Consider the following 25,734-nt stretch of genomic DNA (forward strand, 5'->3'; position numbering starts at 1 on the left):
CCCATTTCCTCTTGTTGCATGTTGAAGCTCTACTTGGAACCTTGTTAAGATCCAAACATGAAAAATATGAGTGTACTCAAACTTTTGATCTGGACTCTATATGCCCTCTCTTCATAAATCTGAAAGAATTGCCACATTAAACCAACCAGTGCCACAAATAGCAGCCAGATTTCACATGGTCCAATGACACAGTAACATATTTTCGAGGCAGGACTTTTAACCTCGGTAGTGGTCATCAAACTGAAGCACAGGTCTGTATACTATTTCTGAGCATGAGGACTGTGGTGTGCAGGATAATCTGTATTCTGTATTGTTACAGTGTTGCTATAGCAACTCAGCTATAATGAGTCAGTGGAAGATGATCATGATACAACCTTGAGAATCTGTGGAAGTCTGTGTAACCATGGATTCTTTGGTGGGGGTGGCTTCATTTTCACCCCAGTCTGAGAAAATATGTCTGAAAACATGTGAAATATGTCCTTCATTTATTAACTCTGCCAATGGATCTGTCACTTGTTATTTCTGTAGAGGACAGATATGGAAGCAGGACGCTACAGGACACCCTGAAAGAAAACTGAAGGCCACAAGAGAGACCTAATACAGACCACAACAAACTTGAACAATAAAAGGGACAAACTGAAAATTAACCACAAACTTTACACGGCCATCTAAATGGGCTCTGAAAAAACAGAAAGAACATTTATTTCATCACTAATGAAACATCCTTTTGGATATGTGTCAGGAATAGACCAATTTTGATCACAAATTTCATTCTCCCTATTTTATTTCCACAGTTTAGGCCAAAGCTGAGATGTATGGTTTGCAGACGGTGGCACTGACAAAAAGAGAGGAGGCCGAGCTGGAGGTGGCAGAGTTAGTGATGTTAAAGTATTCACTGGAAGTGACCAGAACGGACAAGAATAGAAATGAGCATTGATGGGAATAACGGCGTTACAAGTAATGGCGTTACTAACGGCGTTACTTTTTTCAGTAACGAGTAATCTAACTCATTACTATTCCTATCGTTACAACGCCGTTACAGTTACTAACAAGGAAACGCGGTCCGTTACTATTTTTCAACAAACAGACGGTTGAAGCTGTGTTCAGCTTACCGTATCTTATATCAGTTGCACGGAAGTAGCTGACTACGTAAGTAATCTGGATGCTACAGCTTTAAGCAGCTGCGCGCTCCCGCGGACGGTAATCACGATCACTGTGTAGCACAACACCTGGAGCTCAGGGGGGCAAAACAATTGCATGAGTGCTGCTGTTTGACTGAGGAAGAATAAAGTAGTCGTGGTAAGCCAATCACGTGACCACTTAAAGACAAAGCAACAAGGTGATATATACCAGTTTATAAATTGTGTTGATAGACCACGTAAAACCAGAGTCATGATAAACAAAATATACGCGGCGTTTTTTCCTCAATAGTTTTGCCACGTTAGCGCTAGCAAGCACTCTCTGCTTATGGGCAAAAAAACAAAACAAAACAAAACAGGGGAAGTTTTAGGAGTGACAGAGAGATAGAGAGAGAGAGAGAGCAGGAAAAGAAAGAGAGAGTTTTGAGATGTGAGAGATTTGTGACGTTTAGCGTGTTTGGAGTGTGTAGTTAATGTGTTGTCTTGTGTAGTTAGTGTGTAGTGTTGTGGATAGTTTTGTGTTGTGTGTCAGAACAATGAGGCGACTGCTGTCTCCAGGTAGAAACAGCAGTGATACACCTGCTGCTGTCAGACCTGCAGGTATCAGGCTGTGATGTTCTCCTTTATAGTGGACAGAAATTATTTTTTTGGAGTGGCACAAATAATTTGTGTGGCATCTTATTGAAGAACAGCTGATTGTTCTGTAAATGGTTTGAAATGGTTATTTAAAAAAAGGGTAAAAGGTAAATGGCTGCAAATAACTTTGTTGTTTGCAAAACTTGTGCATATAGGATTTTAAAATTGCTAATTAATATTTGCATTTGAAGTTATGAAATATGATTCATTAAACATATTTGTGGTTACAGTAAAAATATAACTTTTTCTACTCTGATTTTATGTTGTTTGTCTGATTTTAGATCAATTGTGTTAATACAGTATGTCAAAATGAAAACATAACTGCAAATTCAGACACGTGAGGTTGTGCTGAAAAGAATGATACCAAACAAGGCAAAGCAAATAGTTTTTAAAGGTAAAATGTGGAGGGAAAATCAAAAGTAGTAAAAAAATAGCCAATTATACCCTGGAACCCAGAGGGTTAAACGTTTTTTTTTAAAGTAATGCAATAGTTACTTTTCAAGTAATTAATTACTTATAGAATACTGTAACTCAGTTACTAACTCAGTTACTTTTTTGAAGAAGTAACTAGTAACTATAATTGAATTACTTTTTCAAGGTAACTTGCCCAACACTGGAAATGAGTACACCAGAATCATGACATTAATGCCACAGACATCATAGATTTGTGAATTTCTGATGCTAAACCAGACAGCATCTCTTGACATGTGTGGATATCTTGTGAATAACATAACCAAGGTGAAACAATCTTTTCACCAAGTAATCAACAATGAAGGATATCTAACTCATTCTCTTAAATGAAACACTTGCTTTATACTCTTCTGCAATTAAGAGCAGCTTTTATACAAATTTCCAGAATGCTGAGAAAGAACAACATTCAGTACTCGTAAAAGTACATTGACTCGTAAAAGTACATGAGTTAGCAAGATGGCGCCAGTGTGCACGGCAAGCCGTCTTCGCTTCCCTGAGTTCTATCTGTTGTTGGCTATTTTATTTTCCATTTTTTTCCTGGATGTTGCTACACTAATTGTTTATGATCGTCAAACGCTGTTGGATCTCTGACCTCTGAAACATCAACCAGCACACCCGTACTGGAAACTGGGAAATGACACTCCGTTTCCCACAGACACTACTACGTGCGTACACCGCTTGCCTTTTTTCCTCCCCGCTAAGAAACGGCCCAGATGACGGGGAAAACGGAGCGGCATCCGGACTCGCATCAAAGCCTATTTAAAATTACATGGAATAACCAACTACCATGCCATCTCGGATATCTTTCAACGCTTATTTTCTTCCCACGACCAGCACACCATCAGACTATTCCGCCATCGATGGATCCGCCAAGTCGGACAACTTGCTCACTCGGAGTTACCGGCCGATCATCTACCGACTAGAAGCTGGATGCGGGCTCGTGGTGGTGGCGTGAACCACAGCAACGTACGTCTGCTGAGACGTGCTCCGAACAACAATGAGATGACTACGATCCAGATGGCTGTGCTGAATACCAGATCGCTGGCAAACAAGTCCTTCGTCCTGAATGATTTTTTTCTCTCTTCCGAGCGGGACTTCCTATTCCTGACAGAAACCTGGATCCGCCCCGGTGAGTCCGTCTCCCTATCGGAATTTCTTCCACCGGAATGTGCTTTTGTTAGCACCCCTAGGACCTCGGGCAGAGGTGGAGGACTAGTCACGGTTTTTAAAAATAAATTCCATGTGCGTCAGCTTCCCTCTGCCATATTCTCTACCTTTGAGGTGCAACTACTTGAGCTGGTCGGCTCCTCCCCGACTCTCTGTGCGGTGGTATATCATCCACCAAAATTCAATAAGGATTTTATCTGCGAGTTTGCTGACTTTCTAGGAAATCTCTTTGTAAGCTATGACTGTATTCTTATCACTGGTGATTTTAATATCCATGTTTGCTGTGAATTGGACCCACTGGTCAAGGACTTTCTTGCCCTTATAGACTCTTTTAACCTTACCCAGTGGGTCAGTAAACCAACCCATATTAAGGGCCACACGCTGGACTTGGTACTGTCCTACGGCCTGGACATCTGCATCACGGACATTTACAACCCTGGGATCTCAGACCATTTCCCGGTTTTGTTCAATGTCAACATGTGTAATATGGAGCGGAAGCATGAGGGTCCTGTGCAAAATATACGTATGATCAACTTGGAGACTATTGACCAGTTCTCTATGGCCCTGACTAACTCTGCCTTCTACGATGCTAACTGTAATACAGCTACACCGGTTAACAAACTCGTTAACTCTTTCATTGCCACTTGTACTTCTATTTTAGACACTGTGGCTCCTTTAAAAACTAAACGCTGTAAACCGTCTCGCCAACCATGGCTGAATGACTGCACTCGTACTCTCAGACGTGAATGCCGCCAAGCCGAGAGGAGATGGAAGAAAGACAAACTTCAGATCTCCTTGGACATTCTTCATAATTGCCTGAAGAAATATCAGAAGGCTGTCAAAACCGCAAAAGCCTCTTTTCTATCGGAGATCATTGCGACTAATAGTCATAAGCCACAGGTTCTTTTTAGCATTTTTAACTCGTTGATAAGTCCACTCTCCGCCATTCAGACTGAGACCTCCCAAGCCCTACGTGAGAAATTTTTAAACTATTTTTTAGATAAAATCACAGCATTAAGATCATCATATTTACCCATTGTAGACACATCTTCAACATCTGAACCCTCATCGGTCTTAGAACAGTTTGAACCTGTATCCTTTCTAACTCTTAAGGAAATAATAGGTCAAACGAAAAACTCTAACTCACGTCACGATGTGCTTCCCTCTCGCATTATTAAAAATGCCCTGAACACTATAGGACCCTGCATCACACTTTTAATGAATTCATCACTCTTATCAGGCTGCTTTCCTGCTGTGTTCAAACATGCAGTCATTCAACCTGTTATCAAGAAAAGTAATCTTGATCCTAATGTCCTCTCAAACTATAGGCCGTGTTCTAAACTTCCTTTTATGGCTAAAGTCCTAGAGAAAATTGTTCTTAAGCAACTGCAATCCTTCTTAGAGGCAAATGGAATCAATGAAAAATTCCAGTCTGGTTTTAAATCTCACCACAGTACCGAGACAGCCCTACTGAGAGAAATTATCATCTTTGACAGTCACATGCCCTTGAATCAGCTATCGGAGACCTTAGGATCCTATGCCAGTCATCTATCGTCTACTGTCAGAAACCTTGGAGTAGTGCTGGATAGTTCCCTTAAATTAGATAAGCAAGTGGCTGCAGTGGTGAAAACCAGCTTCTACCAACTGCGCCAAATTTCTAAGGCAATGCCCTACCTACGACACAATGACCTTGAAAAGCTCATTCATGCCTTCATAACTTCAAGACTGGACTACTGTAACTCTCTTTACTTAGGTCTCCAACTTTCCCTTATCCAACGCCTGCAGTTAGTCCAGAACGCCGCAGCACGCCTTTTAAGCGGCACCAGAAGACATGACCATATCACACCCATCCTTGCCAACCTTCATTGGCTCCCTGTCAAATACCGTATCGTTTTTAAAATTCTTTTATACACTTTTAAAATTTTAAATAACCTGGCACCCAGTTATTTGATCGACCTCCTTAATCTATACATCCCCACGAGAGCACTCAGATCCTCTAACCAGGGGCTCTTAATGCAACCAATGTCTCGACTGAAGACTAAGGGGGATCGTGCTTTTGCCGCACCAAAACTCTGGAACAGCTTGCCGTTTGATGTCCGTGCGTCGGAATCTATCCAATCCTTCAAATCACGGTTAAAAACCCATCTGTTTAAGCTTGCCTTCCAAACAACTTAGTTTTAACCTCTCCCTGGTTCATGCTTGCTGTCACGTCACCATTCTATAACTGTATTTCTTTTGCTGTCAATTGTATTTTCTGCTCTTTTATTGCTGTAACCCGCAAATGCGGCTCATCTGTGAAGCACTTTTTTGTACTCGTGACTTTTAAATGTGCTATAGAAATAAAATTGAAATTGAAATTGAAATTAGCAACAATACATTTGGACGTAAAACATAAACCCTGTAAGACTTGCTATCATCACTTTAATATTACTTTAATACTCCTATAGAAATAATGTGTTAACAGTGAGTTATAATTCCTGTAATGAAGACATATTTCATTACAGGAAATGATGCAATGTAATTAATTAGTCCTTTTTACAGGATATAGGAGCAAAATCTATAGAGACTACATGGAGCACAGTGCTCTCGCAGATATAAGTGAGGATGTGATATATCACCTGCTAGGATTTTCTGTTTATGTAGACTATATGTTTAGAAATAAATAGTTTAAGATAGGCGCAAATTTGCACAAAAAAGAGTGTGAGAAAGCCAGGCAGGCACAGGCTGAAGTTCTGGTTAAAGCAAAATAAAAGTAAATATTTTCTGAAAATGAAAAATGAGAAACGCCATCATAGAGTTCTCCATCAAAACACAGCTGGGTTCTTTTTGTTTTTATTTCGTGCACATTGCACTGAAAATACAATCAAGTTTTACTCCCAATGTATTCTTGAAATAACATTAATTTTGCTCCATGGTTCATCATGCATGCATGTGTACACACAACTTTAACAATTACTGCCTACTGTTTGTTTCCAATTGGATCCCACAGAGCCTCCACTGACAGAACAGAAGAGACCTGTATCAGAAAGAGCACTAAAAACCAATAGGCTTGTTTTTTTTAAGTTACTTAATTATATATTAAGGTATTTTTTTCTGAATATAATCACAAAACATAAGCCTATTTTAAGATCATTTTGAACTTCCTAGAAAAGTGATTTGTTACCCACAGATTCTATAAAAGACAAGCCTTTTTTCTTTTAACTCAGTTTGTTCAAAAAGTCAATGAGAACAATAAAAAAGTTTTTTTTTTATCACTGAGCTTTTCATCAAGTTTTCTTATTGTTTAGGGACAAAGGGAACCTATAATTGCTCAATTTAATAAATGAAATAGATATGTATTTTGCATAAAATCATAAAAGTTCAAGGGAAATTCTTAATAATAACTTACCAGTGGGTATTCAAAAACTGGATTTCACACCATATCTATCCCACATTGCTGCCTTCTCCTTCATGTGAACTGCCGGGTATTAGAAGCTGGAAGGTCCACACTAGCAAGCTTGGTTAGCCAACTACACTCAGAGCTGTTTGGCTGAAACACACAGACATATGCTTGCTAATTGATGCTAAGTAAGAGACTGATACCCCCCCACCCTCAAATGTACTCTCCAAAATGAGACTTCTCAGATGGTCTACATAGTTACATAGCTGACTCTATGACTCCAATTAGCAAATTAACTCTTAAAGATAGCTACTGGCTAAAGCTGTCGCTCAAAGTGCTGTTGGCTAACTAGCTTCTAACTTCAAACCTCAACAAAATCCAAACACGTGTGTTTCAAAAATAAAATTTTAAAAAATACTGTATAGTTTTTGTCAAGCTAACCACTGAGCATTTTAAAATGAGCCTATCGGTGATTGAGATGACATCACTTTTAAAACCAGCTGAAACAACTTGGTTTGGCTGTTTGCTGATAGCTTTATTTCAATAAGGCCAGATCATTAGAAAAAGATTTACATGATTTATTGATGTACAAAATTTAGATAGAGGTATTTTGTGGTTAGACTCTGATGGCCCATCTCAGCAGGGTGACAGAGCAGGACCCCCCAGAGTCTAGACACTGTTGATGGAGCCTAGATGGAGTCTAGTATTAGGATCATTAGCATTGGCTTTTAAATGCACACCTGGGGTAAAATATTTGATACTGTGTACTAATTCATTTTCCGAGAACCTCAGATTTTAGATATGTGTAACCTTTAAATGATAACATATTTTCTGTTTGACTGGGTGAGATAAAGACAAGCTGGTCTTACATGAGAAATCTAAACAGCTGGGACTTAATGATCTGGATATGATGCTTGAAACAAAAATAACACAGCTGAGTCCAGTCGTGGCTTTGCATCCAGTTGTGACCACTTTCAGTATTCTTCTATCACATCTCTTTCCTCATGTTTCACTTCTGTGCCAGTGTCCGGCAGCCTCGCCTCTGTCAGTGCGCCCCAGGGTGGCTGTGGCTACAATGTAGCTTGCCATCACCAGTGTGTGAATGTGTGTGAATGGGTTGCTTGACTGTTGCTGGTAACAAGAAAATAGACCATTTTTAATTAATATTATATATTATAGAATAAAACAAGCCAACTTTCAATAAAGCAAAACAAAATACATTTTATTACTAAACCTGTGTAAAATATGGCTTTATATCCTCTCCACAGTCACCTGAGCCATCCCAGTCTCTGTCATTTGTTATTGGAAACCAGCTGAGCTGCTGTCATGTTGGGGATCAATGTCAGGTGCACTGTGGAAGTTACCATAGAGATTTGTCTGTCCTTATAGGATATCTTGCAGCATTTTGGTAATACATTCAAGACGGACATCACATAACATCAAAGTTAGCTGAATGTACCGTATTTTTCAGACCATAAGGCGCACTAGATTTTAAGGCGCATTAAGCGAAACAAAACAGTCAGATAAGTCAAACTTTACTCAGGTCATTCTTCTTGCTTCCTCCACTTCTGTACCATTGATTCATTAATGTTGAATTCTCTCGCAGCTGCTCTATTCCCATGTTGTTGCAGTATATGAATGACTAACCTCGTATTGTGGATGGATTATCTCAGTTATTCTCCTGACTGAAGTTTGGTCCGTTTACAGCATCCTGCCATGCGGTTGCATTTGTCCCTAACCATCGATAACCCTCGTCATAATTTTTATTGAGTGGAAAAACAGTTAGCGTTCATCGTGAAGCTTCACTGTGTTTATGTTATGCTAACATAGCTCTGTCGCTAGCAATCACGTAGCACATCATTATAAACCAGCTAGTCCAACTTCAGTACTACTTCAGTAGTTCTTGACTACAGTAGCCGTAATGCTCCGACAATCCATCAAGTGGTGCGGCTTCGTAGCTTACCAAAGTCCTACTAAAACTTTTTGACAGCGCCGTGTACCACATAAAATCGGTTCGAGGTCAGTAAGCACAACCAGAATTCATATATAAGTGCAACGGAATATGAGGCACACTGTCGATTTTTCAGAAAATTAAAGGATTTAAAGTGCGCCTTATAGTGCGGAAAATACGGTAGCATTGAGGAGTTATCTAAATATACCTTTCAGTGGGCTTTCACTGACTTAGTCAGGGGATACAATCATAGTGACCCAAATAGCATTTCCTTTTTCAGCTCTTAACTGCTGTGACTTTTTCCCCCCCACATAGTTTTGTGGAGATACCACATATCCATATATCCACAGATCCATATACCCATAGTATAGCTTCGACCCAAAAGCCAATCTATGAGGAACCATTTTTAAAAGCCAAGATGAGACAACGGTCCTGATAGTACAACCTTTCTGATTGAGAAAAGAGGAAATAAGGACACTTCCTGATGACAGACACTGTTCGTAATTTGGCTGCAATCCTATAAATGTTACAAGAGCAGACAGACACTTAAAGCTCCACTTCATGGACTCCAAAGTCATGACCTTCAACTAGAGGGAGAGCAGTAAATGATCCTTTGATGTGCAGTGTTGGGACTAACGCGTTATTAAGTAACGCGTTACAGTAACTACGTTATTATTGTGGTAACGAGCACGGTAACTAGTTATTATGCCAAAACCAGGAACGCGTTACTCGTTACTGGGATTTAGATAGGGTCGTTACTCGTTACTTCGTGTGGTGGATATCGCGGAGCTTCCACAGATTCAATAACATTAGCAAGTGGTGGAGGCCAGCAGGTGGATGAAGGAAAAGGGAGGCAAGAGGAGAGACCCGAAGCGGCCGCCCGTCTGCGTGTCAGGTGAACTGAACTTCAGGTAAGAAGTTATGACCTGCAGTCTATCAGGGTCAGATATAAACCAAGTTTAGGTGGAGTTTATTTTCGGTATGCTGACATTTTCATACTGCGTGCTAGCTAGCATGACGGAGTTTCTATACAGCTGTGTGGGTGCTATGTTACTGATGTTGAACTTTATTTTGTTCATACGTTAATTATTAGAGTTGCCAACCGTCCCGTAAAAAACAGAATCGTCTGGTATTCAGAGAAAATATTACGCGTTTCGTACTGAGGTGAAAAGGAACACAGTTTGTCCCGGACTTCTGCTACAATGAAAAAGACACAAAGCTGAAGCTGCACAGCTGCCTCTTCTTCTCTCATTCTCTCCTGTTTCTACTTCAATCACGAAACTGATCAATGATCAGCTGATCAGCTTTTCTCTCTTGTTTATTTATCGCCCACTTTGCGCCAGAAAGAGGAAACCAGCGGATGTCGCGTTAAACAACAGCAGCACGTTTAAGCTTGATCAGCTGTTGTTAGAATTTATTTAATATTAATTTCTAGTATCAGCTGATGTTTGTTGGAGCCACAGCTGTAAAGCTGCTGGTCATGATATCGGTTTGGTTATCTGGTGAGAGGGAAACATGCAGATGAAACCAGGAGATGTCCTTACTGAATCATCAGAGCTGAACAGGTGATGGAGAAACAGGTTTACCTTTTAGGTGACATGAATGAGTTGAAGGGAAGTTATGAGCTGTTTCTGAGAGACAAATAACACCAGCATCCTTTTCTACGTAGCTGACAGCTGGTAACTGTGCAGGGGCGGGTCTAGCAAAGTGTTGCCAGGGGGCCAGGTAGGGCATTAACAGGGAAAGGGGGGCACAAGGAAATACTTTTCTTTCTTATTCTCATTTAAAATGTCTCGCTTTTAAAAATAATAATTATCTGAGTCTTACAACAAACGATTGATAGATTGATACATATATACCATCAGAACAGTGTACATCACTGTCACAACAGTGTTTGTTTTCATTCAAAGGCTTTATGATTTTTCCTATAATGGTGGGCCGCTCTCTAGTCAAAATGCCTGGGACGATTGTTTTGTCCAAGTCCAGCTCTGTATGCAGCTCATCTGCAGTCTGGTGTTACCTACATCTTCCTATTCAGAAGGCAGAATTTCCAAGTTCTGAGTACAATCAAAAGCACCACGACTGCAGTTTTTGTGTTGGATGTAAAAAGCAGGCTAGAATCATGGCGGCGGTCAACGACGGTCCAGGCGTGAGATTTCTCTTGTGGAAATGTGCACATTATTTTTTCCTTTCTGTTGGTAGGTGGCACAGTGCACTTGTGGCAAGTAAGCAAGCTAGAAGACTGGTAATCTTGCTGGGTATCCAGTTACGGAAGCAACACATTAACAAGAGAATTCTGAGTAAAACCAAAGTTACTTTCCCTAGTAACTAGTTACTTTGAAAGTAACGAGTAACTTGAAGTAACTGAGTTACTTTTTTAGAGAAGTAACTAGTAATGTAACTAAGTTACTAATTTAAAGTAACTTACCCAACACTGTTGATGTGTGACTCAAATCGAGGAGAAGAGGAAATCAAATTCAACACGTTTCTTTAGTCAAGTAAAACCTGTCAACCGGTTGAAAAAGTTTCCCAGTAGTAGTTCACGGTCGGTTACATGGAAGAAAAAGAGCATTGAAAGTGAACTGAATGAGATTTTTCTTTTTAATCGTTCAGACATCAGTCATTCGTACAGTCATGCAGTAGTGGCAGAGTGACAAATGAGGCCAATGACAGAAAAATAGTTTACATTTAAAAGAAATATACTTTTATCATAAAATCACTAAAAGCATGAAGATAAATGGGTCCATCTGGCTGTTTTAATTCAATACTCTAAATGATGTTACATACCACTTCAGCAATGTTCAGAGTCACTTTCACTTCAGCTGATTTCTGATTAATATCTAAGCCACACTGTTTAGAATTGTTTGGGGACTTGTTTATTTAGTTATTTTTCTTTCTTTCCCTCCAACAGTCTCGCTTGGAAGTCAAACAAACCAATTTTGTTTATCATGATAAATGCCAGTTTTTCTACTGCAGGTTACAATTTGAATAAGACATGTTGTACCGTATATTTAACCTTTTCAGTAATTAGACCTTTAAGGTCATTGGCAATTTGAGAAGGTTTATCATGAATACACTTCCTGACTCTGTGAAGGACCTAACACGTTAAAAGTGTTACATAATGGACTCCTTACACAATTTCATTAATGAATATTGACTTGTTTGTTCACAATAAAAATAATAATACTAATGTTACTAATAATAATGACCAGGTACTCATCAGCAAGACAGCAACACTACAAGACGTCATCACATCCACAATTTATCCACAGCAAACAACAAAGAGACAATCATGGATGTAAAGATTGTTCATCCATCAGACACAAAAGCATAAGAAAACAAAAATTATGTAATTATTTGGAGTAAACTTGCAATTAATGCTGCTACTTACACTCTTGACTCTAAATATTCATCACATAATGATTTTGTCAACTCTTTGTCCGTTTTTTAAATCAGTACTGAATTTTATTTACACAGTGTAATAACGTCTGCTCCCAACTTATTCTACTGGACCTTGACTAGTGACGCCTTTTATAAATAAGACCTTGTCCTGTTTAACCCAGAGTTTAACAGAATCTGAAGATTTGTCCTTGGATTTTCTCACTTATTGCTGGACAAAGAGTGATACATTTAGATGGAATTTCTAAATGCAAAAAGATACCTGATGTATTCAACTTTCAGTTGCCCTTATTTACGTTTTTTAATTGTGTCCTTGAACCCCTTTCACAAATTATCAAGTTAGGAACTTGAATCAGCTCTTGTTTTTTGCAACTATGTGTTGCTGGATGAATTAAAACAATAAATTGCAGTAAAGCTCCACTAAACTGGAACAATTTACCTTTTCATATTAGAGCCATAATGTGGGGATACCTTGTCTTCATGCTTTCCGATTGGCTGCTACAGTATGTAGTGATTTTTAAATGTACTGTGAATTATTGACAGACTGAATAATCTCACTTTGCCTCATTCCAACATAAGAAACATGTTAGCACCATTTATCTGTCAAATGAGTACAAGCAAATTCAAACCACTGAAGCTATTTGTAAAATTAATCTTCAAGAAGTACTCTGCAGAGATCATGTAACAGGGATTTGCATCACATTCATATCTCAAATTTGTTCTGTCTCAACATGAAGGGGGCACTTCTATTCAGGAAGCAACACAGCTGGAAATGTTCTCAATGTGAAAGAAACACTTTTTAAATCAGAGCATAGCAACAGGTCTATTAAACTTCTGGGATATTGATCTGGTGGGTTAAGTAGAGGATGTGCAGGTAGCCCAACTCCTAGGATGGTACATTAACATGTGCCACAAAATTTCAGCAAATACATTATCAGTAGGTTTGCTGTATCTCCCAGCACTGTCTCAAGTGCTTGGAGGAGATTCTAGGAGACAGGCACTCCAGGAGAGCTGGACAGGGCTGTAGAAGGTCCTTAACCCATCGGCAGGACTGGAATGTTGCCTGACATAAATCCAACAGAGCACCTCTTGGACATTTAGTTTGGCTCTATCTGGCGCCTTCAAGTAGCTCAGTGATGCCCAGGATCAAATATGCAAGGAGATCCTCTTTGACACCATCTGTCGTCTCATTAGGACAGGGGTCAGCAACCTTTAACACCCAAAGAGCCACTTGGACCCGGTTTCCACGCAAAAGAAAACACTGGGAGCCGCAAATACTTTTTGACATCTAAAATGAAGATAACACTGTGTATATTGTTTTTTACCTTTATGCTTTGTGTGAACCACTAAGGTGTGTTGCTTATGAAATCCATGAAGTGCTACAGAGAAAATTACATTTTATTTATGTAATTAACACATTTTGAACTCTTAAAGAAATATAACAAAAGGAAAGACACCCAGCTGAACTAAAATGATCCATGTAGCAAACAAAAACTGTGAGCCGCCACCCTTATATCGCCTTTGGGCTTTTGAAGCCTTGACCTGACTTTTAAAAAAATAATTGGAAAAAAGCACTATGCTGCTGAAAAATGAAAAATAGATATTTGCAAAATTCTGCCTAAATATGTATTTTACCTGGTTAATCTGTGTGGCGGGGCGTGGTCTGCAGCGCCGCTGCAGGGGATGCGGACGCACCTGAGCGGCACCCGCAATCACGCCTCACCGCCTTAACGTCTGTGCTGTCTATGCTGTTGTGTTGGTATGTGTAGGGCTGTGAGCTGAAAAGCTACAGCCGGCTGTATGTGTGAAAAGTGCTCAATAAAGAGATGCTGAAAAGCATGTTCATGGAAACATCGTCGGGTCTGCCGTGGTATGTTTACAATGGGACTTCTGCTCCTGAACCTCTGCGCACAGAGTCCGCAAATCGGGGCTGAAGAAGTCACTTTCACCTTTACGCAGGACCGTAAGCTGTCATCTGTCAGGCGTGAGTGGTGTTTGTTTTTAACATAGTTCACGGTGGAGCTGCTGACATAATGTGGATCCGAAGATCCATAATGTGCCTACCTGGGGTTGAAAGTCTCGATAAATGCACGGCGTTTCGGCGGGTATATCGGCTTCCGCAAGTGTGACTCTTATTTTGAGCGATCAAAAAATAATAGAATATAATTTTATATTTATATTTCAATATCACAATAATCTTCCTATTTAGAACTACAAGTTAAAAAAGAACTAACATAAATAAAATACACTTCAGCTAATTACTTAAAAAAAAACTGATTTACTTTCCCAAACCACGCGGAGCCGCACTAAAAGGACTAAAGAGCCGCAGGTTGCCGACCCCTGCATTAGGATAACGCCGCCACGTTGTCAGGCATGTATACAAGCACACATACAAACTACTGAGTGAAATTTCAGTAGCATGAACTAGCCCGATTTTTCATTTTTTCACACTGATTTTCTGTCTTTCTCTGAATTCAGCCCTCTGTTGGTTGATAATTTTAATTTCCATCAAACAGTGTGGCATCCCTTCATCCCTAAGACATTACCCAGCCCATATCAGTATAGATATCCAGCATGAGTTTTTCCATTTGAACTGTGTGGGGGGACTGTTATTCTAGGAATTCTCTTTAAGTCTTTACTAGGCATTTGTTGATGTTGTGCAAGTAATGTAGCCTGCCTGTTTAACAGATTGATTGAAGACATCCTGTAAATATCAGTGGTGAAAGTGGTGAAATAGAAATTTTGTGCAACAGGCTGATGTGCTGATGAGTTGGTGAATGTCTGCTGCAGCCGACTGAAGATACGATGGAAACTGTTTGCTGTGAAACTGGGTGTTGTTGTTTTGCCTTGAAACAACCTGAGTGTTACAGTCATTGATTTATTATATTGGATTATGTCTTTGTGTCTGTCAGTCAGCAAAGATGACGAATGTGATTTTGGAAATGTTGTTTTTGGATTATGTATTCTGAAATCAGGAACAGAACTTTGATGTTTTTGTGATTTATCAAACACACAAAACATGCGCCCTCTGTTCAGTTTTCTTCCCGATCATACTGAGGATGCAGTGTGTGGATTTGCATTAACACCAAGAAGCAATACAATATCAGATGACTAAAAAAATTAGATTTTGGCTAATACAGTAAATGTGCAAACCATGAAATACGTCTCACTCAGCTCTCACAGTTAGGCACAGTTATGACGACTGATGTCATTCTGCAGTTTGCATCTTTTGCAATTGTCTAAATTAAGATGATAATTATGGGCTTCATGCAACTTCCTATGGCGCTCTTTCTTTTTATAAAGATAACATAACTTAATTAAAGTCGATGAATACCGGCACCTGCATTAATGCTGTGAAATCATTATTGCTGACACCTGAACTTCCTGTCTGTTTGTGTGAGAACTAAGAAAAGTGAGCATGGCATCCAGGGAATGTGATTCGAGGTCATATATTGTTATCACTTGTATGAATTATTCAATCTCACCCGTATGTGTCCTCTGTGAATATTTCCTAAAGTAGGCAGCAGAGCGAGGAAAATAAAGTTTTCACAGTTTGTTCTTTTTTCCTTTTTTTAAATCAGGTAAAATGTCACCACATCTCTTGGCAATAAAAAGGAGATATTAAGGATTAGAAAGTGTGACTGCATTCTCATGTAAAGTTTTTGCTCCAGTGAACTAAAAAAATGACAGAATTGTTTACAGGTTTCTGGTTTTCGAGGACAACACCGCTTTTTCCAGAGAGTGCACGAGAGATCTGATGCGACTTCTCTGACTGCTGCATCCTGCTGTCACAGCTGCGCAGCTGTTCAAGCTTTTCGCCACTGACACCTGCCTCATAAGTGTCTCCAGACCATTACTCTCATGTGGAGTTGTTATAAAGGAGGCCGTGCACTGCAGCTACTGAGAGCCTTCTCTATTTTAGAATCTACCATTTAGACCAATGATTAACTATATATAGCAAATTGTTCAGACTTCCTGTGGGACACAGTCTCCTTCCTACTGGGTGAAAGTGGAAGACGTGAAAACTCAGCGATTTTCTGAAACAATTAGGGACTGCAAATGTTACTCAAACAGGAGTAAATTTTATTTGTCGCAGACTTGTGTGTGTATATAAACAGAAGCCAGCAAAAAGAAGTTCAGTCAGCCAACTTGAGCTGAACTGTGTCATCAAAATTAACATGCCCTTCTCACCTCATGATCTATATCACAGACACTGTGCGGTTGCGCTGCTGCCTGCTGTTTTCAACTACTACACCCAGTCTGGCATCCACCTGGAGCTCCAGGGGGATATTTGCTCATCACTACCCAATTTCTCTCTGTGTAGCTTATATGCTGGAAGCAACGAACTCAGAGCATAGACGCCAAACTAGGCAGGTAAGAGAGGCTGAATGTGAGAGGGTAGAAGCAACACAGAATACATTTGTGTGAATGAGAGGGAGGCAGGTGGTCCAGTGAAGAGAGGTGAAGGTGGGTGAGTTTAAATACCTGCAGTCAACCACACAAAACAATGGACATGGCACAGGAGAGGTGAAGAAGCGAGTGTAGGCAGGGTGGTATGGGCACAAGTTTAAATGGTTAAAAAGAAAGGCCACCAAAGCACGGACAACACACTCACTGAAAGTTATTAAAAAAAAGAGCACCTAATTAGGGAATTGAACTGCTGTCCCAGTAGTTTCCCTGTCTGCCTGTCTCTCGATGCTGCTAATCATTTCCACATGCAATAGCGCTACAATCAGCTGATGAGATCACTATAGTAAAGCTCAATCTGCATTCAGGACAGAAATAACTGCATTGTGCTGCCAACACAACTTTTGCTTTCTACAAGCACCTGTACAGACGGCATGCTAATGCTAACATTACCAAGAACCCAGAGTGATGTAAAAGCTGAGTGAATGCCAACACCAACCTAGCCTAGCACCTGCTTCAACACCAACGAAAACAGAAACAGCAGAGAAACCACAGCAACAACCAACATATGCATATAAACAATGACAATGTTACTGAACAGCACGCAGCACTAATAATACAAGATATTTTTGGAGACAGCAGCAGCCCACGATAGTGTGTGTCTGTGAGTACCTGTGTGTGTGAGCACGCTTGTGTTTATAAGGTTCTCCATGTAGTGTCTAATAGTGGGTGTGGGGGAGCCAGAGCCCCCACCAGAGGGAGAGGCTGTCTCAACATTAATATGTATAAACAAAAGGTCTCTGTTTTGGTTAATACTAAGATTATTTTTATTTTTCCAGGTCATGACAACAGTCTTCTTAACAACGCATAAGGCAGTGAGAACCATGTGGACCGTTTTCATCTCTATAGTGACATCATCTAGGTCACCCAACAAGCAAACTGTGAAGACGAGGCTGAACTCCCGCGATGAACGAAGGACCACTGTATAACTATATACTGTTCAGAAATTTTTACCAGTTGTCTTTGGAAATTTGAAGTCTTTTTTAGCATGTGCCCTAATATGGGACTACTGGACTACTTTTTTTGTATTTTAGCGAGATAACATGCAGATATTTTTTTAATTAATCTGCTCTAAATCATAGACCCTGAATCATTTTGATTGTAAGAAAGACCAATGAAAATTACTTTCAAACATCGCCTACGATGTTATTGTGTGGAAAAAAAGGCCTGAAAAGTTGGTCAGCTGACTATTTTTCAAAACACATATTGAAAAGTAAACATGTAAAGCTACAATTTCACATCAGTTATTCTATATGTTCAAACTTTTTTAAATATGAATCTTTTATGCAAATCAGAGAAGATCGAGAATAAGACCTGTGAATTAAAATGGAATGACCCATTTGCTTATCGCAATACTCTGTTATCATGCTATGCATCCGAGTGGTACATTGTGCTTAACTGAAATGCACATCTGCATTCAGGTCTAAAGTAACAATGATACAACCATGTGTACATTAGTCACAAGCTCAGTATTACCTGTGATGAGGTTGTCCACCAGTGTTGTAGGGATGCAGAAGATCCCCACCAGCAGGTCACTGATAGCCAGGTTGAGGATGAAGAGGTTGGTGACCGTGCGCATACGACGGTTTTCCAGTACGATGAGACACACCAGGATGTTACCCACCATACACAGCAGAAAGATGAAGGAGTAAGCCAGGGTGTAGATGGCAGCCACATACAGAGAGTGCTGATAGTAAGGGAAAAAGGTAATGTTGGTGACATTGGATACACCAAGTAGGCTGGTGTTTAAAAGGACGGATGTAATGATGGATCCCTCAAATGCCATCCCGTCTTCGTCCACAACGTCCAGAATATCCATCGTTGATATCAGTCAACACTGCAGAGGAAATAAAATGGCAACAAGCAGAGAAAAATTCAAGCTAGAACAAAGAGAACTAGAGGTGTTGCCTGCTTTGTTCAGACATGTCACAACTTTTCATTACAAGCTGCAACAGTACATTGGCAGAGGTTCATCTTGTCCAATGATGCAAGGATCACTAAAACTGGTTAATTGAAAGTGAACGCCATTCATGTCAAGCATCTAATACATAATATTTGTCATACTGTGAGAGTCTGTTACAGATGCCAACGCATCAGACTGTAGGATAGTGTTAGAAGCTCTGCTCTTGCGTTACACCAGTAAAGAGTTAAACAAAACAAAACAAATCTTTTTACTGTGTCTCGGGTTTTCTCAGCTATTCGTGTCTTCTTCAGAGATGCTTTTAATTAGCACCTTCTTGTCACTCGCTTTCATATAGGTTTCCTGTGTAGGTGGAGGAAAGAGTGGTGACAATAGGAAACTAAAATTGTAAAATTAAAAAGTGTGTTGTTACTAAATCACAGTTTTATTAGACACCAAGAGTTTTGTTTTGTTTTCGTACAGTAGGTCACTGCTTTACAAGCAACGATAGTTATGTGACTGTCCTCATCTCTACACTTAACTATGTACATGTATTGCTATTTTGAGGTAGGTATTAGCATTACCGTACAGTGAGGAGTGTTGCAAATATCTATGGTGTGTTTGTTCCCTTCCTGATTTCTTATTTTTTTGTGTGTTTGTCACACTTAAATGTTTCAGATTGACAAACAAATGTAAACATTATACAAAGATAAACACAAAATGCAGTTTCTAAATTAAGGTTTTTATTATTAAGAGGGGAAAAATCCAAACCTGCATTGCCCTGTGTGGAAAAAACAGCTAAAAGTGTCTCCACAATTCTGGGGGAAAAATGCACAAAGGACAACAAAATGAACTGGTGCCAGAATGATGGGAAGAGAAAAGTATGGAGAAGGTGATGCAGCATTCGGCATCATCTGTAAAACATCTTATGGCATGTATGGCTGCCAGTGGAACCAGGTCGTTAGTGTTTTTTGATAATTTGACTGCTGATAGAAGAAGCAGGATTTGGCTGTAAAACAGGGAGGACAGCACTTCGGAGCAAATGGATAATGACCCAAAACACAGTGTGTCTTGTTTCCCTCGTTATGTTTCATTCTGTTTTCCCCTGCCTGTCATGTTTATCCATGTTTTCCCAGTCTGTCATGTCTTTCTCGGCTCCTCTCTCTCTGCCTCGTGCTCCTTCGTCTTCCCTTGCTCCCTCACCTCAGCCTCTCCTCCACTCCTGTGTCATGTTCCTCAGTTTCCTGTTTTATTGTGAAGGTCTCCGTGTGTCTAGTTTTGCTTCCCCATGTTAATTCGTGTCAGCTGTGCTCCCCGTGTGTTCTCCCTTCCCTCCTTATCCTTCTCTGTATTTATGTCAGCGTCTTCCTCAGTCCTGGGTTGCGATCTCCCTCATTTCCTGTTGTGTGTTCTATCTGCCAGGCAGCCTAGTTTATTTTGTATCCTCAATTTAGTTTTTTCTTGTATCCAGCAATAAAGCGGTTCTGAATTTACTTTTCACCTCCTGGAGTCTGCATTTGGGGCCTCCATTCCTGCCTGCCACACACAGTTTATGACAGAAATGTGATATTTGCAGTGGTTAGTGGTGCACAAAGCACATGATTTTCTGTTACTGAAGATAAAAATGAAGGCAGAGAGAATTGAAGAAGCAACTGGCAGAGCTCTCATGGGAGTAAAACGCAGCAATTTGGCGATGTCCATCTGGGATCTTCATCCAAATATTAAAAGTAATTCTTTTTATATAAAACTATGTTAATTTGTAGAATTACTTTTGAACCTCTGAAAAATAGAGGACTTTATGGACTGCTACAAGTGTTACTTTGTTTTATTTATTTATCTTTTAAGCAGTGTATAAAAGTTTCAATCAATTCAATTCAAAAGCACTGAATGTGACACTTTTCTAAAGCTCTTTGAATTAAAGTTGAATGTCTGCACTTCAGTGTCATCTTGACTGTTTGATTTAAAAGCCATTGTGCTAAATGTATAGAAGCAAAAGTACAAGAAGTGCCACTGTCCAAAAATCCTTGCACGTACAGTAAGTGTATTTCAGTGAAAATAGACCAATTTGGAGAAAAAAAAAAAGGGTAAACAATTGAAAGAAAGCCTGTAATGTAAACAAATGTCCATTTGTGCTGCTGGACATCAGAATAGAAATTTATTTTAAAAGTTGCCAAAGAAGCAAAATCTAGAGGTTTGTGATTACAAAACATAAGCCTACAGATGGAACGGATGAAACAGGCTGAGAATTAGAGCACATTTCAAATCCCACAAGGTTTCCAGATTTTGTCGGTCATTAAGTGTTAAATGCATGTAAAGTAAGTTGTCAAGAAAGACAAATCAGCATAGGCAGCAGCTGCTTTGCTGGCACATTATAGAGTTTTCAGTGCAGCAGACACTATCACGTAAATAAAAAGAGCATGCAAATAACCCAAATAGGGCATGTGGTGATATGTCTGTGATATGACACTTACTTTTTCTAGGTAAAATATCAGTGAACATAAACTTGTCTAAAACAGAGTCTGTCAGAGTCAAAAATCAGTCAGCAAACGCTGGTGTGAAATGTACTGGACGTGACTGTAAATTACAAAATTTTATAAAAAGAGATTTGGATGGCTTTAGTCTTTCAAACAAGTACGAAACTCATAATGTCCTTAGGCAAGTTACCGAATGTCAATCTCAATGGCAGTAAATAAATTGCTCATTAATAGATGAAGTACACCAGTATGAGAAGACGGACAAAAAAGATGGAAGACGGTGCAGATTAGACGACGTCCTCAAACAGAATGCTAAGGCTGTGGTTCTTCAGCAAAAGTTAATTATGATTTATGCCTCCAACATTCTGCCACGTTGTAATAATTTACACAAGCTGCCGCTGTGATGGTTTTTGTTGACAGGGACTTCAGTCACAAGCCTTTTGGTGGTTGAAAGCAGAGTGTTGAATGAATGCATTTAATGGGGGAGGACTGTCAAACTTGGCTGACAACACCAATATTGTATATTTACAAATTGTCAAAAGTACCAAGCTCTGCAGAGACCAAAAACCTGCCAGCAGAACCCAGACCCATGGGTTAGCGAATGGAGCGTACATGCTCGGGGCAAAGCCTGCTTCACATGTTGAGAGTGCTCCTGAGCAAAATACCTCCCAGATGCACAAACAATGCATGTTTGAAACACCTCACCTAGAAGGTGTGCTAATCAGATACCTGAGCCACCTCGACTGGCCAGCAACTGATGTGAAGGGATAGCAGCTCCCCTCTGAACCCCTAACAAATGACCAACTGCTACACCATGCTTCAACTCTTCCACTTGGGGGACCAACTCCTCCCTGACTCGGAGCGGGCACTTTGACAGATAACCATGGCCTCTGACTTGAGGGTGCTAATTCTTGTCCTGCTCGTGTCACAATGGCTAGCAAATTGCTCCAGAGCAAGCTGGAGGTCAGCTACTGAAGAAACCAGCAGAACCACATCATCGGCACAAAGGACAGAGGTGATTTTGAGGCCACCAAACCAGAAACTATGTGCCACTTGTCCCCACCTAGAAATCAGTGACAAAGGGCAGCTCTGTTGGAGTCCAACTACCACCAAGAATAGGTCTGACGTACTCCTTACAAACCAAGCTGCCACATAAAGACTGAAAGTATGGGCTATTTTTGTAGAGTGAACAGCATAATTGACACCAAGCAGCTGTACAATCTTGTGCAATATTTTTTCTTACTGTGTTGTTGAGCATGCTGATAAATTATTTGCATAAAGTCCCACCATACCTCATCAATAAGGAAGTGCAAAATATTCTTGCATCCTAAGGAGGTGCTCTGTTTTTGCATAGACAGTTCTAGGAGCACAGTAAGTCATGAGTATGGCTGTCATGTTGTGACATTTATTTTAATAAACACATACTTATGTGTTTCTTTGTTTTGGATGTGTGATGTGATTTATCTCCACACTGTGGCGACACAATGACTACCCTTCTTAAAGCTTTCAAAGACAGGCTAGCGCTGAACCTGGAAACGTTTGCAGTAAATAGTGTCTGCTGCCAATCAACTAGGAGGCTAAATCCTACATGAAAAGCACATTTTCCTGATGAAAAGTGCTCCAGTATACACAGTAGCATGACAGGCACCATTAAATGTAGTCGCAGACTTCTGCAGAATATAATCTCCAGATGTCTCTGGCAAAAACAAACACTGTTACCTTGACGAGGGCAATTTCCATTTGGGTTACTTTCCAGTTGCTTCATAACCAATTGTGCTGATTTAAAACATTTTTTTTTTTAAATTCAGCCCAGTAAGATGTTAAAATAAGGCACAGGTTTAAAAATACCCAAATTTTCTTTTAAGGCTTTCATTTATGTCTTTAAGATGATACAATGTTATGTTTTATAGCTCTAACATCCTTAAATTTAGAAAATATTCAAGTGAAAGAAAAGAGATTAGATTACACCTCTTAAATAGTTTTAATTTTCAGGTTGTCAAGGTTATTTACACCCATACAAGTCAAGTATAAACTCACCACAGCAGTATATATTGTTAAAAAGTGTTCAGACTGTAAGTAATCATGGACAAAGAGCTCTAACCTTGTGTGACAGTAATTTTTGTTGGTTGCTACCCAGGCTGCTGCTTGTTGACCGTAAAGATTAAAACCAAAGTAATGAATCATCCAAAATATTACGTGTATGCTGTGGTGGAAATATAGTCGGTAACTGTCATAACTGCAAAACAGAGTGAAAGCTGCTAACAGCTGACATTAATAGTTGCTCTATAGTCCATAAATTGTACAGAATGATCCACCCTTCCTTTCATCACTCTCAAATCTCTTTGACTGCCCTTTGAAAAAAAAAAATACCCCAACTCATTCTTACAGGATAGATTATTACATGCAGGCGGTACATACATGCAATAACATGCAGTGCTGTGAAAACTTATTTCCCCCCTTTCTGATTTTCTTTTTTACATTTTTTTTATAAGCTTTATTTTTTCATTTTTAAATTGGAAAAACAACAAACAAACAACAAACAAACAAAGCAAACAAACAAACAGAAAGCTCACAACTATGGGACAGAGCAAGTATCAACAAATAACCACAACATGACAGGCCATTGTGACCACAGAAGCACTCCCAGGTATCTGTGCCTTTCAAGGATAACCTCAGACATCCGAAAACCAAACACAGAAAATACAAGCACAATAATAATAATAATAATAATAATAATAATGATAATAATAATGATTTCTGTGCATGAGAGGTGTAAATATGGGTGGGGGGTGGGGGGATGGTGGGAGGGGTTCACATGATGTGTTTTGTGTTTTCTGTTTTACTCACTTTTTTCTTTTTTTCTTTTTTTTTCTTTTTTTGTGAGTTCTTTGTTCGTTTGTTTGTTCTTAAAATTCTCTCTGTAATTATCAATGTTGGTATGTTATTATTATTATTATTATTATTATCTTTTTTACATTTTTTGCATATTTGTCACACCTACATGTTAAATTAGGAAGATTTAAGCGTATTTTTTGGAAAGCTGAGATCAGTTTCACTAACTACACTCAGGCCCGATTATTTCCAGATGAGTTGAGACAATAAATCATATGAAATAGAACCTGTCTGACAAAGAGAAGGCTAAAAGATCTTAAAAAGCAACACATCATGCAACTGAGAAACAAAGCCAGCGATATCTAATAGAAAGAAAGAGTTATAACAATAATTTCTAAGGCTTTGGTACTCCAGTGAACCATTACCCACAAATGGAGTAAATTTGGAACAGTGATGAAGGTTCCCAGGAGTGCAACGACTCATCCAGGAGGCCACAAAAGACCCAGAACAACAACTGCTGGCCTCACTTGGCTCAGTTACAGTTAGTGTTCATGATTCAATAATAAGAAAGTGTGTTTGTCATTATTTAATATTCATCGCTTTAGTTAAATTCTGGTTATGTGTTTATGTGTTTAAGTGTTTCTGTGACTCCCTTGTGTCCCTCGTGTTACCTCTTGTCATCCTTGTCTCTACGTTCATGTATTTCCTGTTTTACTTTGACAGTCTGTGTCCTGTGTCTGTGTATTCTGTTTTTCTTCCTCCCTGTCCCATTGTGTCTGATTCGTCACAGCTGTGTTCCCCAGCCTGTTTGCCATTTCCTCATTTCCCTCGGTGTGTATATTTAGTGTGTGTATTCCTCTGTTCCATGTTAGATCGTCTGCGTGTCATCCCCTGTTCATCTTCCCCTGCGTCTCACCCTCTGTGTTCCTCCACCCGTGTTTCCAGGTTTCAGTTTTCCAGTTTTATGTTTAGCTTTCCCAGTTTAGGTTTTGTTAGTTCCCTTCCTGCCTTGTTTTTTTGTATTCTTATTTCAGCCAAATAAAGGCTTGCTTTCAGTTTAACAATACTGTGTCTGCATTTGGGTCCACATTCTCTCTACTCCACGACATCTGCTTTGCCAGATATGACAGAAAGAGACTGGGCAAAAATGACATTTTTGGCAGAGAATTCTGGTTGTGCTTACTGACCTTGAACGGATTTTATGTGGGACACGGCGCTCAAAAATCTATCAAAATATTTTTGTTCTACTTTGGTAAGCACCGAAGTGGCACCGCTTGATGAATTGTCGGAGCGTTACAGCTACCGTAGTCAGGACTTGGACTAATCTGGGTCCTAAACTCTGTCCGCTTCAGGTCCCAAAGTTAGAAGTTAGCAGGAAGTTAGCTCGCTAGTTTCCACCTAAACATGATATAGCATGTTCTGACTGAGATTTCTGAAAAAATTAAAACATACAGCTCTGCTATCACTTCCAACATGAATAAAGACAGAATACTAAACAGCAGTGATGTTTGTAGGGTTACTGAAGTTGGACTAGCTGGTATATAATGATGTGTTATGTTATTGCTAGCAACATAGCTCTGTTAGCATAACCAATACAGTGAAGCTGGAGAATGAGCAATAACTTTTTTCCACTCGATAAAAGTTAACGCGAGGGTTCCCGATGGTTATGGACAAATGCAATCGCATGGCAGGATGCTGTAAACGGACCAAACTTCAGTCAGGAGAACAACTGAGATAATCCATACCACAATACGAGGTTAGTCATTAATATATTGCAACAACATGGGGATAGAGCAGCTGCGAGAGAATTCAACATTAATGAATCAATGGTACAGAAGTGGAGGAAGCAAGAAGAATGAGTTGAGTAAAGTTTGACTTATCTGACTGTTTTGTTTCACTTAATGCGCCTTTTAATCCGG

At 39.6% G+C, this 25,734-nt stretch overlaps 1 protein-coding gene across 4 annotated transcripts in view; it reads right to left on the reverse strand.

The window, feature by feature from the left end:
- The window catches only part of npffr1l2 (neuropeptide FF receptor 1 like 2), a 76,053-nt gene that overhangs the window by 25,427 nt on the left and 24,892 nt on the right, over nucleotides 1-25,734 (reverse strand). For 3 of the 4 annotated variants that reach the window (XM_025911873.1, XM_025911874.1, XM_019365175.2), the window contains one exon: nucleotides 18,086-18,446. In XM_025911873.1, the coding sequence (XP_025767658.1) occupies nucleotides 18,086-18,428 (343 nt within the window). In that variant the 5' untranslated portion in view covers nucleotides 18,429-18,446. 4 annotated transcript variants of the gene reach the window in all.

Source organism: Oreochromis niloticus, linkage group LG12 (genome assembly GCF_001858045.2).
Source record: "Oreochromis niloticus isolate F11D_XX linkage group LG12, O_niloticus_UMD_NMBU, whole genome shotgun sequence".
NCBI classification, from domain to species: domain Eukaryota; kingdom Metazoa; phylum Chordata; class Actinopteri; order Cichliformes; family Cichlidae; genus Oreochromis; species Oreochromis niloticus.